The 13,285-nt window shown below is 35.9% G+C and overlaps 2 protein-coding genes across 2 annotated transcripts; both read right to left on the reverse strand.

Annotated features, from left to right (window-relative positions):
* Window positions 1–222: 222 nt before the first annotated feature.
* On the reverse strand, window positions 223–4,350 carry LOC145159638 (beta-amyrin 28-monooxygenase-like). Its single transcript, XM_079078658.1, has 4 exons — window positions 3,802–4,350; window positions 3,057–3,512; window positions 2,797–2,984; window positions 223–636 (listed from the first exon to the last, which is right to left on the reverse strand). Exons 1-4 carry the CDS (start codon window positions 4,298–4,300, stop codon window positions 337–339), a joined length of 1,443 nt encoding a protein of 480 aa, XP_078934784.1. The 5' UTR covers window positions 4,301–4,350; the 3' UTR covers window positions 223–336.
* A 5,393-nt stretch (window positions 4,351–9,743) lies between these two features.
* LOC145157900 (uncharacterized) lies at window positions 9,744–12,872 on the reverse strand. Its single transcript, XM_079076876.1, has 6 exons — window positions 12,270–12,872; window positions 12,004–12,188; window positions 11,254–11,486; window positions 10,362–11,208; window positions 10,048–10,262; window positions 9,744–9,934 (listed from the first exon to the last, which is right to left on the reverse strand). Exons 1-6 carry the CDS (start codon window positions 12,870–12,872, stop codon window positions 9,744–9,746), a joined length of 2,274 nt encoding a protein of 757 aa, XP_078933002.1.
* Between the last annotated feature and the right edge of the window lie 413 nt (window positions 12,873–13,285).

Below are 13,285 nucleotides of genomic sequence, written 5' to 3' on the forward strand. Positions count from 1 at the left end.
TTAGTCAAGTTAGGGACATATAAATTTGAATCTTGGATTCAACTCTATAAACAACATAACTCATTTCTAAAAACAAAAAGTTTGAAATCTTGATGACAATGTAATAAAATAGAGACTTGAATGTTTAAACCGTTTTAAAAAAAGTATAAAAGTGATTTACACAAAACAAGTATGAATCTTATTTCTTATATAGTTATATATTACATTATAATTATGATTTGGACTTCCATCTTTGTTAGTAAAAAAACTATTATCATAATTTTCTATGATTCTATAATATATAACGTGTAAAATACAAACTTACAACATACATACATTAATTCATGTTTGTATTCTTCAAACTTGATGCGGATGAAGGCGCACAGGAAGCCCCTTTACAGGAGTAGCCATGGGATCATATTCGATTTTCTCATCGGGTATTAACAAGTCCCATTTAAAGTTGGTGACGATGTTGTGAAGGAACACGAGTACTTCCAATCGTGAAAATTCTTTCCCTAAACACATCCTTGGACCCCCTCCGAACGGGACAAATGTGTATGGAATTGGGCCTGCACCTTCAAACCTCGATGGATCAAACTGTGTCGCGTTTTCAAAGTTTGTCTCGTCTTTATGCGTCGATACAACACTCCAGTATAGCTGAATATGTAACATGAATACAAATATACAATAAGAAAAGTTTTTATATCATTCAAAATTATGTATAATAAAAATATACGTTTAGATAGACTTAACTAGTTTATCTGGGTAGACTTAACTAATCTATCCGGACAGGCTTAACTGGTGCTGACTTAAACAAATTTGACTGATTCACAGGCTATCCAGGTCAGATCAAATAAAATATTGTTTAGGTTTATTGGTCGTCAACGAGAATTTTCTAGGACCAAATTTTATTTTTTTGTAATTTTTATGATTCTTGTAAAAAAATGTTTTTATAAATATTCAAGTACTTCTTTATTTATTTAGTATTATTTTTAAATGTTTTTATAAAAACAGTTGTGACTTTAAGAATATTTAAATTAAATATTATGTTTTTTTAACGACAAACGAACTAAACGAAAGCATACTCGTAATATTTCAACGAACACCCTAGGTTCGAGCTCTTTTACACAACAAACTCATCCCTCTATAGGGATTTTGAGGAAAAAAATTTGCATATATGACACCAAAAGAGGCACTTTAAAGGAATCGAGCTATCAACCTGTTAGGCATCAACTTCTACAATATATGATAGATAAGGGCAATATGGGAAATTCAACAAATAAAGGGACATTAGGGGCAGTTTAGGTATTTTATATTATTTAGTTTGTTATGTCAGATAGTATAAGAAGAGGTTAGTGGGCAAGGAGTGAGGTATCTATCTTTTCTGTGAAATCTGGAATTATTTTCCTCTTGGAGAGTGGCTATCTCGAATCAGCTAACCAATCTTTAGTTCTTGTAATCTTTTGGGTATTATAGAGTGTTTTCCATCAATGTTAGAACCATTTGGTTTGATTTTGTGTTATTGAATCTGTTCTTAGAATCCAGTTCATAACACAACCTTACGTTGTATATGGATATAAAATTTGGTACATCAACCCACCTAGGTTGGATATATGTTTATTTTTAATTTGTAATTTAAATATTAAAGTACTATGCTTGTTTACAACATCTTTTTTTTTTTTTTTTACTTTTTTTGTAGTTTTTATAGTAATTTAAATTTTTTGTTTAGTGATTTTGGTTTTAAAATTTTATTTTCTAGTTTTCACACAATATTGGTTTTTATTTAATGTTTTTATAAGGTTTTTTTGTCCATATTTCAAGTTACATGATTATTTATTTTTGGTCTCGAAGTATATCTATTTTTTTGTCTTCCCAAAATAATACATATTTTAACATTGAAAAGAAAACATTATCAAATAAAAACTAAAACTAAAAAAAAAAACATTTTGGAATAAAAGTGAAAAATTAGCTATACTTGGTGAACAAAAAGGTAAAATTTACTCTAATTGTGAGAGAAAATTCATTAAATAACCAAAAGTTAGGGGTGTTTTCAGCAAATAACCATGAAATTTTGAGTTTCGTAAAATGATCATCAGATCCGCAGAGGGGGCTCCGCGGATCACTTAACATCTCTGAAGAACTTAACACACCTCTGCGGAAATGAGGTGACAACACTAAAAGACAATTTTTTTTTTGGGTTTTTAAGGATCCGTAGAGGTGTCTCTGCGGATCTTGTAAACACTTCTGCGGATCGCTTAACGTCTCTGAGAAATGGGTATGAACAAATTTTTAAGAGAATTTTTTTGGGATTTTTAAGTATTTACTCATTTCTCAGAGACATTAATCGGTGCGCAGAGGTGTTCACAAGATCCGCAGAGACACCTCTGCGGAACCATTAGAACCCCCAAAAAAAATTTGTCTTTTAGTAGTGTCACGTCATTTCTGCAATACTGTGTGTCGTTTCTCAGAGGATTAAAGGGATTCATAGAACCCCTCTGTGGATCTCATGATCATTTTCAAAAATTCAAAATTGCATGGTTATTTGCCGAAAACACCCCTAACTTTTAGTTATTTCATTAATTTTATGTGTTAATACTATGAATAGTAGGACGAGGCTCGACTAGGGTGAGGTTTTTGGGGCCACTTTAAAACCGTTACCTACTCTATAGGTATTTAAACTCAATCATTATTTAAAAACTACAAAAAGATAGGGATTTTCTAACGTATCTCAAAAATAATAATCCTTTTATTATAGTTAGGATTTATATAAAATAGTTTTAAGTTTTTATTGCTACTTAAAACTTAAAAATCTCATACCTTCCATCCTTTCGGAATTGTGTAACCTGCATACTCGAAATCCACGAGAGCCTCTCGAAATGATCCAAGAACAGGCGGATTAATTCTCATCACTTCACAAACAACATTCCATGAGTATCTCATCTTCTGTATATCTTCCCATTTCAGCATTTCCCCTTCTACTTTTCCCTTTGAAACCTCCAATTGCTCTGTAAACAATCCCATTTTCATCTCCAATTCTCAACATAATCAATTAATCATAATCAAAGAACACAACTAACCTTTCAACACCTTCTCATAAACATCAGGGTATTCACCAAGACTCTTCATAACCAACGTGATTGATACAGTAGAAGTATCATGCCCAGCAAAGAGTAACAACAAGATGTTGTTTGCAATTTCCATCTCAGTTAAAAACCTGCCATTTTCATCCGAAGATGTAAGCAAATGTGACAGGAGGTCTTGTGAAGACGACGCTTTTCCTTCTTTCAAATCCTTTCTTCTCTCTTTGATAATCGCCATTAGTTCTTTCCTGATTTTTGCTGCTGCTTTCTTCGAGCTGTAAAATCGTGTCCCTGGGAAGTCGATTGGTAGCTCGATGATGCCTTTTAAGAACACGTTGAACAGAGAACCGAGTTTTGCGATATGATTTGGATCTTCAAGGCTTAGAAATAAACGGCAGGCGAGCTCAAAGGCGTATAGCTTAACAGTTCTGTATACGTTCACCTCCTCCTTCCCTTCATCGGAAAAGTTGAATCACAATTAGACATGAACACATGGGCAAAACATTTCTGCGACTTCAATTGAGGAATCGAAAGGCAACAAATTGGTAAAATCACAGAGTGGTTTTCGAAATTTCAAACGCGTGGAGAAAACTAGGGCACAAATTCACAATCTGAACAGATTTTGTATTCGTTGATCGTGTAATTTCGTATTGATGATGATACATTCATTCATTTAACTTCATCGATTATTGAGCAACTTCGATGTGGTGAGAGTTAAGGTGTAACAGTATAATTCAATTACCTTGCCAGTGAACTTGGATATGGCGACGGGTGACGATGTCCATGGTAGCAGCATAGTGAGTGGCGAAAGCATCAGGGCCTAGATACGATAACAGCATCTTCCTCATCCATTTTGCTTCATCGCCACGGATTGTAATCAAGCACCTGCCGAAAAGCTTCCTCACCGGCGTCGGCCACCACGCCGCCACCAGCTTGTTCTCGTTCCCGAACAGAAATTTGTTGCCGGCAGGACCACAGAGCACTGCTATACGGTCGCCAAGCAACGACGTCTTGAAGACTAAAGGGCTACCGTGTTTGTCGATCCGTTCCTGAACGAATTTCTCCGGAGTTCCTTCCCAACCTGCTCGGAGCAGAGATAGAGATTCTCCGATGAACGGCCATCCGAAGCTTCCTGGTGGAAGATTGATTTCGCTTTTTCCAGATTTTCGGTTCCAGTAAACAATCGCAAGAATGTATGAAACAATGAACAGGAGAAGAATCAGTGGTAGAAATTGAATCATGATTCGTTTGCGCACTGATTTTGAAGAACATCAAGTGCGCATGGAGAAGTTAACGTGATGATATAGCATGTGGATGCGTATGACAATATAATACTATAATATAATATAATAATATAATAATATATCTATGGTGGAAATAAAAAAAAAATCCATAAAGTCATCCGTTATAGGCACAGACTATAAAAAAAATCCATAAAGTCATCCGTTATAGGCACAGACTATAAAAAAAATCCATAAAGTCATCCGTTATACCCACTACTATGGCTATAAAAAGTGGTAGAGTGCTTCCACATAAGATTTTTTTAATTAAGCCACATAGGATAAGATGATGATAGCATGAAGTTGTAAATTTGTACGGAGTGGTAGCAACTAAATATTATGTTATTTTATTTTGAAAAAAAAAGGAGCAGCCAATTAGAGCCATTTCTCGTCTCTTTATCTTCTCTTTCATCTCGCTAGTGGGATGGCACACAATTCTTAGCGAGCAGTTGTTGGGAGTGGGTTTAGTAGTTATAACGAGCTGGAGGGGAGCTGGTGGCGAGTGCCACTTCCAGCCTAACCACTATAGTGGTGGGTACCACCTAATCACCACATCCAACCACTAAACTTATGAGATACCCACCACTATATACCTCTTATTTTTTAATTTTTAAATAAAAAATATTTTTTTTATTCTAGAGAGAGAGAGAAAAAGTTAGAGACAGATAGTGAGAGAAAGAATTTGATTGGTGGTGATCATCCGTGGTTTGGACAACAATTCACCACGACCACTATCCACCACTAAACACCGGGATGGTATTCGTGGTTAGTGGTCGTTGCCACATCAACCATTAAACCCTTCGTGAAGGGTATACGTGAAGGTCTAATATCAATATGATAAATTGTAAATCATTTTCAAGATGATGATCTTTGAACAATCTTTTTGAGAATCTTGCCATGTACATGTCAAAATCATGTTGTGGCATCCGTAATGATGGGTAGCGGGAAGTTATTTGTTATATTTATTTATCACATGGTTATGTTATTAGTTTTGCTCATCTATAAGCAAATAATTTTCCCTCTCAAGTAAAATATGTGCAAGGATAGAACAACTCGTGAAGTTTGTATGGAGAACATATTTCAATTCTTTATGAAATGGGGTTGGATAGGAGAACTCGGCACATGAGAGATCCGCATCCGGGTTACATGGTCATCTATCCCAAAGTCAATGGAGGCATGATGATTTAGTATCCAATTATTTTCTTACACGTAACCCAGCTAAAGTCAAACACAATGATCAAAAATAGTGGGTACTCGAACTAATCTACAAAGCCAAAAAAATTGAACCCTAGATAGATTTATTTTGTATATTTTATAGATTGTCTGTGATGGAAACTAGAAAATGCCCAGTCGCGTCTTGGGCACGTCTTATATTTGTAACATGAAGTTAAGTTAAGTGTATTGTTATTATTATTTTTTTTATGAAGTTAAGTTAAGCGTATTGCTATTATTTTCTATTAAGCGATTGTCTTTTATATATATATATATATATATATATATATATATATATATATATATATATATATATATATATGGTTGGGTCTTATATTTTTGGTGGGTAAGTTTTACATATTTTTTATTGGCTGTATAGTAAGATTGTAAAGTCTTTAAGCTTATATTTTTAATTGTATTCTAAAATGTGTGTAACCTTATTTATTATTTATTAAATATAACTCTATAAGAAGTTGATATGCAATTAGTTTTTAGTGTTGGTCTTGGTTTCCACATTGTAGCGTTCATAACAGGTGATTATTTTCGAGTAAGATTGTAAAGTCTTTAAGCTTATATATTTAATTGTATTCTAAAATGTGTGTAACCTTATTTATTATTTATTAAATATAACTCTATAAGAAGTTGCTATGCAATTACTTTTTAGTGTTGGTCTTGGTTTCCACATTGTAGCATTCATAACAGGTAATTTTTTTCGACTTGTAGATATTGACATTGTTTTTAGAAAGGAATAGTAGCTATTTACAAGAGTTGTGACTGTATAGGTAAACATTACAGACACAAAAGTTAGGGTAGTTATTGATAGACTACAACCACAAAGTAGAAAAAAACTGATAGTGTAGTGGTGCAAAAGTTGAAGTAGTTCTTAATAGACTACAACCACAAAGTTGGGCAAAAGCTGATAGTATTGCAGTGAGATACAGACACAGTATTCTTATTCTGGATGGCGCTGACGTTTTGCTTCTGCAGTCGGTACCTCTGTACCTGTAGTTAAGTGTGCAAGATAAGGAAATTTGTTTTAAAATAGCTGTTGTTTTCATATGTTTGTATAGTGTATGATGGATATAACCTGCTTCTTCAAACGTGAAGGTCTTTCTAACTTTCACAGGCTGTTGTTGGGAAGATGATGTAGTTGGTTTGTTGGTTATGTCGAAAGTGGTTGGAGTATGCGGACGTGGGGTTGTTATTGTTGGCGATTGTTCGGCCGTGTTGTCTTCGATCTCGGTTAATATAAAGCGGATGTTGCTATTGTTTAAGGTTTTTGTCATACGCAGTGTCATCTTTTTCATCACACCTTTGGTATCGTTTATTATGGGGGGCAAGTTTTTCCTGTGGTCGGGGTCGTCTTCTGCTATGAGCATATCTGATGTTGTACCGAATAATTTTTTAGCAGCATTGTCAGATAACGTGACAGTCATTGAGTCGGTCTGATCATTAATTGTTGCTACCAGCTTGTACCTGTGTATATTAGCAATATCATTATATACATATATCAATCCAGGTAAGCTTGCATAATGCGGGTATTCGGAAACTTTTTTATTAGTCTGTTGTGCTTGTAGGTAGTACTGTTGTCTTATTGTTAGTTGAAGAAAATAGTCACTCACGGAGAAATTGGCGAGCTGAGTATTCCATCTGATGGGCAAAACCAGTTTTTTCCTTGCCTGAGAGTTGGTTTTTTACAATCGGGACAAATGATCTGATACCAAGTGTTTGTAAATGTATAATCGATTATAGATGCTTGTGCAGTGAAGGTCTGGTCCTGTAAAAAGATATTAATATTAGATTATGTAGTAAATAGTGAGGATGTAATATGGTTTATAAGATTGGTAAAAGAAAATTAGATAAAGTATTAATGAATTGGTAGTATACCGAAAGCTCCAAATGGTTTTTTTTATTTATCTCCAATAGTGGTGTCGGTGGTCCAATAGAAGTTATTGAGGCTGCATTTGCTTTGTACCTGTGATTTTTGTTCCTCATTGGTAAGAAAATATATTTCATGGTAATATGTCAGTTTTATAGTAATACCTGTCGAGAAGTGCAGTTGTCTCTCTGATATCTGGATTCATGTATATGTGAGTTGCGTTACTTGTTCCTAGCCTCAATAAACCTATGGATGAAAAGTTTATAATTATTTCAAAAACAAATCTGCTTCGTGCAGTATTTAATGAAACGTACCAGCAACGGTTGCAATTTTGACATTTGTTACAGCAAGTACAGTAGGAACAGGTGCATTTTCAATGGCGCTTCGGTTAAATTTTGCGGGCACATCAGTGCAGTCTTTCCATAGACTTATGGCAATTTCTTGACCACTGTTGTTTAGATATCTTAAATGTATTAATCAACTTAAAGGTACATTTAAAAAGATAGAACACTTACAAATCGTTTTCTAGGATGAGAAGAAGGTAAGGTTCCTTGTTTCTTTTGGTACAGTTTACCAATCTGACAAAAACTCCTAAGAAATCTACATAGTGAAATTGAAGTTATACAGTTTAGATTTAAGGTCTGTAATTGCTATATAAAAGGAACAATTGTTTGTATTATCTGTGCAAAAAGTGTTTAAAGTTATACCTGGACATTGGTCAACATAATCTGGTATTTGATTTTTTGATATGAAGTTAAACCAACTTGTGGGAATGGTCAATGTGTTTGGGAAAGATGTGATGGAAGAGGCCATCCCAACAGCAATGTATATAGGATTGTCCATCCATTTTTGAAAGATATCTGCTTCTCCACATGCATAAGCGACAATTATGTAACATTTTGAAGGAATGAGAGCAGACTGTACAAATCCTTGATCCTTTCCTCTGCCGAGAATCTGGATGGCATTACCCTGTCATTAAAAAAAGTAGGAATTAGGAGTTATAATATGAAGGTAACTGATCAATTTGTGTAAAAATGATTGAAAAGTTACGTATTTGTCAACTGCCAGGAACCAAGTTTCATGAGAACGGATTTGTGGCGTCCACGTGCGCAAGATGCGCACTTGCAGGGGTGTTCCTGGAGATCCATATCCCAATTCTGAGATTGTTTTAAAGATTTCAGACATGTTTCTAGCATAGGAACAAAAAAATAGATAAATGTTACATTTTTTGATCATGTGTAATATATTTATAGTTGGCTAATTATTCTAACATTGAAAGGTATACAACATGTTATATAATTTGGTTTTGGTTTGTAAAAAATGGTTATGTATTTGACCTCATTATTATTAACTCTGCATAAGAAATCTTTAAAAACAACATTTTTGGTTATGTTGCTTGTTGTCAGTATCAGACTGTATTACAACTTTAATTAAGTCTGGGGATGTGGCACGAGACAAAGCAACATATAGTTGACTGTGTGTGAATACCGGTTCTGGCAGAAACACTCTAATTTTTTTTAGTGATTGACCTTGACTTTTGTTAATTGTCATGGCATAACAAACTTTCACTGGAAATTGTTTTCTAATGAAAGTGAAGGGTATATCAGCACTTTTGTGTATGAACTTAATGCGGGGTAAGTAAACTCGCTTTCCAGTACATGTTCCAGTAATTATGGTTCCTTCTATTATGTTTGGTAATAACTGTGAAACCATTAACCGTGTACCGTTACATAGACCTTCCCTTTGGTTAATGTTCCTTATTAACATGATGGGGGTACCAATTTTCAGTAGCAGTTTGTGTGGAGGTATACTTGGAAAACTTAGCTCATTCAGGTATTCTGTTGGGTAGAAAGCATCAAACTCTGAGGATTGGCATCCATTAGATTGTATCGTATCAACACTTCTATAAGTCCTGATCTCTCCTGGACTAATTTTCAGGATTACTTCGTTTATTTTGTGGATTGTCTTGTTTTTTGGGCACACAATCGCTCTAGCTGATAAGACAGATGCAGATGGGTCCATGAGGACCCCGTCACCATATACAAAGTTGATGAGACTTTGCAATGCGTTTGGGCCTGCTGGTATGAGAAGAGATGGAGGAATGTCAATCCATTTTGTGTTTTTTTTATCAATCGGATCTGATTCCCCTATAGTACCATCTCCAACACTGAGTAACCATGATACGAAATCTAATACTGATAAATCTGAAGTGCAACAGCTACCGGAGTTCATCAACCGCATGTTATGAGTTAATTTATAAATCGTAAAACATGGCCATAGGTATGAGTTTGGTAAAGTGAGGGCAATAATTTGTCATATTGTGCTTTTCGGAGACACGGGTAATGTTTGGCGAAAATCACCCCCTAACAAAACGGATATCCCACCGAAAACTTTTGTGTCACATTCAAGAATATCTCTTAACGAACGGTCCAGACATTCAAAACACCGCTTGTCACTCATCGGAGCCTCGTCCCATATAACAATTGATGTTCGTTTTAATAAATCTGCAAGTAACGTTTTTTTGTAATGTTACATGCAGCCTTTTGCGAAAAATCAATTGGTATGTTGAACCTAGAGTGAGCAGTTCTTCCTGATGGTAACAACAATGATGCTATACCTGAAGCAGCGACAACAAGCGCAATCTTTCCAATAGAACGGAAGTATGCGAGTAATGTAGTCCAAAGAAACGTTTTTCTGGTTCCCCCATGTCCATAGACAAACAACAAAATCTGATTTCCATCTTGTTCTGACAACACAACTGTATTATAAATGTGAAGTTGGTCAGCATTCAGTTGTGAAAGCATATACTCGTGCTGTTTTTTTAAGGAAGCTCTGTCATAACTTGTTTCTTCCAAAAAAAGGCGATTTTTTAATAATGCGACAGTTTCCTCTGTGGGTTTAGGAAAATGAAAATCAGTAACCGACTTTTACGGTGTGGATGATATAAGTATCCCTTCCAACTCGAATAAAACCAGTTGTTGTAACTGAACATCACTTATGTTGAATTCTGATGCAAAATTGTCTTTATTTATATTATACAGCAGGTCGTCACTCATTTTACGCCAACCAAATTCCCACAAAGACATAGGGTTGCTGACCTCGCAAAATAGAAGCAACTGGCAGAATAGGGATCGCAACTGAGATGAAGTTTCCCACTCAGATGCCTGTATAAATGCAGTCATCCATTCCTTATCTTCCCCTATGAGGCCTAATGCATCACAAGCACTCCGAAAGTCAGGATATAACTTATTAGAAACAGTACGAACATCCTCGTAACATTTGCAACCTTTCTGATAACAAAGTAACATCCGCAAATAAAAGAGCTCCCCAGTAGATGGATGTACAAATATGAGTCTGCCTATGGCGGCAGAGGTTGACCGTTGCCTTCGTTTCCACCCTTTTGCCTCTTTGCCCCACCAAAATTTCGTAGGATAGGTAGTATAAGTAAGATATGATCCTAATATGTCCCACCTGTTATTGTCAAACCATCCCAAAAGTAAACTTTGACCAAATGCTGGATGTCGTACAACATCACGAATGTGAGTGCTCTCGTTGAAATATATTGTCTGCATATTCGGTAAGTGGACAGGTAGTATTATAACAGGTGGATCTCGTTCATGAATTGGAAAATCGAGGATACGCCAAGCAGCTTCATGAGGACAAACATAGCGACCGTCAACGTCAGATCGGATTTCATCGACAATAACATCTCGTGAAGACGTGCTGCCCTCACCTTCACATACATTCTTCCGAACGAAAAACTTGACCCGTTCCATTCCTTTAGAAACATACTTGAATAAGTATTTAATCATCATATTCTAACCGCAATATTCAACGTTAATATGTGCGTTGAAACGACTACATAAGCGTCTGTTGTAAGGAACGATATATCTACTATCTATTTGAATCTTGTTCTGTAGTGTATGAGATGACATGGCACTTTTCTTGTAATGTGCATAACCTTTCTTGTCAAAGACCGTGAAATCATGAAATGCTTTCGGATAGTGCTTTTTACACTTGTCCCCATTCATGCAGGGAGCATTAAGATTCAATAAACTACATGGACCATGTATCATACATGATGTAATAGTTTGATACAATAATGGTTCACTCATCGGGTCTGGAATTTCAGCAGTGATGAATGCATCGACAGCGGAAGGGTCACATATTTTATACGACTCGGTTACCCATAAAAGCGTATGACAATGCGGCAAACCCCGCTTCTGAAATTCGATTGTGTATAGGTCTGAAAAAAAAACTGTTAGCCACCCAATAACGCATTACACCCAAAAAAAGGAAAAAAATTGAAAGGTTTAATAAATAGAAACACTTACAAGCTGCAACCTCTCCAAAAGTTTTATCTTCTTTTAAGAATGTAATAAAAGCTTTCACTTTCATACGGAAAACACGGGAAATGATATCAGCTCTGCTATGTACATCAGCCTGATTGTGAAACACCATGTATCGTCTAATTTCTGGCTAGTTTACATTGCACGTAAAAGTGATAAAGTATTGTGGATTTCCATGTTCTCTACAAATGCAGAGCGCATCTTGATAATGACTATACATATACCGTGGTCCTCCAAGAAAAGATGGTGGTAAAAGAACCCGTTTCCCAACAGAACGACTTTCGGTATCACCATTAGAAAGTGCGTCATAAATCCCGCTTATGTAGGCTGATCTAAGTTTATCTTGATTATTTTGATAGAAGTCAAGCCTGCCTTGCTCTATACTTATGTAAGCATCAACCAAATATTGCTGAAATAATATGGATGAATTTAGTATAAGAGACTGAACACCATTTCGTGCATGTATTTGATAGCTATAGTACATATTTACAGTGAGATTTCTAGCATTTGAACCCGTTTCATTTAGTAGCTTTAAACGCGGAGACCACCCGTCCTCACCATAAGGAAAGAGTAGTGGGTATTGTAGTGGCATGTAACTTGGGTGAAGCTTACTAACACGCTGTGGCCGACCGGACTTTGAATGTATAATTATATCGTACTTATTACCAAAAGAGTCATCACCAAGAACAATACATCCTAAGGTCCCGGGTGCAGGAGGACCATATCGTCGGTCAGGAACGTCATTGAAAAGACAAACCGAGTATTCATCTAAATCTCTTTCAGCAGCAATTTCTTTGGCTGTCTTAAAAGTCCGAACGTATTCATAATGAACCGTGAGTATATCCATGAGTACTTGAACAACTTTTGGGTCTAAAGGTTGTTTTGTTGGATCTCGAAAAGCAGATAGTCTATTAGAGAGTTCGTGGTCTGTGTCAACCATATATAACTGCAAAAACCTTGGACCTTTACTATCTTCTGGCGAAAAAGAACCCACCCAATGTGACACCTGACCTGAAAGTTTGAATACATAAGGACCGGTACCTTTATTAATATCTTCATCTATCTCTGCTCCAAAAGATGTCATAGCAAACATGCTGTTATAAGCCCTAATGTTTTGTCTAAAAGAGGGAGCATCATACAGAGTAGATAACACAACGGGAGGTGTAAAAGGATAGGGCAATATAACAGTTCCTGACCTGCAACAACGACTATAACATGGATAGTTCTTTTGTGATTTAGATAACACTCTCTCAGAGTACCAGAAGACGGCACCACAAAATTCAAAAAGGAAACTGCAATCTCCCAGGTCGTCATAAAAAGGCAAGGGCGAAGGCATGTCAGGCGGTACAAACCCAGCCAATCGAGGACACTGTCGGCGTTTGCGAGGCTTCCCTACCGACGAGGATGACCCAACATCGAAATCAGAACTTCTCTTACGCTTACCGCTCATGAGTTATGAAAAACCCACCCAAATTTCAGAAGGAAAAGGAAAATAAGAAAATCTGA

The sequence above is a fragment of the Lactuca virosa genome, chromosome 2 (genome assembly GCF_052849685.1).
Source record: "Lactuca virosa cultivar CGN04683 chromosome 2, Lactuca_virosa_CGN04683_v6, whole genome shotgun sequence".
Classification (NCBI taxonomy): Eukaryota; Viridiplantae; Streptophyta; class Magnoliopsida; order Asterales; family Asteraceae; genus Lactuca; species Lactuca virosa.

Excerpts from the sequence above, each read along its gene's own strand:
- LOC145159638 (XM_079078658.1), bottom strand. The coding sequence starts at position 4,300 with ATGATTCAATTTCTACCACTGATTCTTCTCCTGTTCATTGTTTCATAC. Across the intron at positions 3,513-3,801 it reads TATCCAAGTTCACTGGCAAG|GGAAGGAGGAGGTGAACGTA; the intron begins GTAATTGAATTA and ends TTTCCGATGAAG. Across the intron at positions 2,985-3,056 it reads TTATGAGAAGGTGTTGAAAG|AGCAATTGGAGGTTTCAAAG; the intron begins GTTAGTTGTGTT and ends GATTGTTTACAG.
- LOC145157900 (XM_079076876.1), bottom strand. The coding sequence starts at position 12,872 with ATGTTTGCTATGACATCTTTTGGAGCAGAGATAGATGAAGATATTAAT. Across the intron at positions 12,189-12,269 it reads CAAATGCTAGAAATCTCACT|CAATATTTGGTTGATGCTTA; the intron begins GTAAATATGTAC and ends ATATTATTTCAG. Across the intron at positions 11,209-11,253 it reads TATTAACGTTGAATATTGCG|GAATGGAACGGGTCAAGTTT; the intron begins GTTAGAATATGA and ends ATGTTTCTAAAG.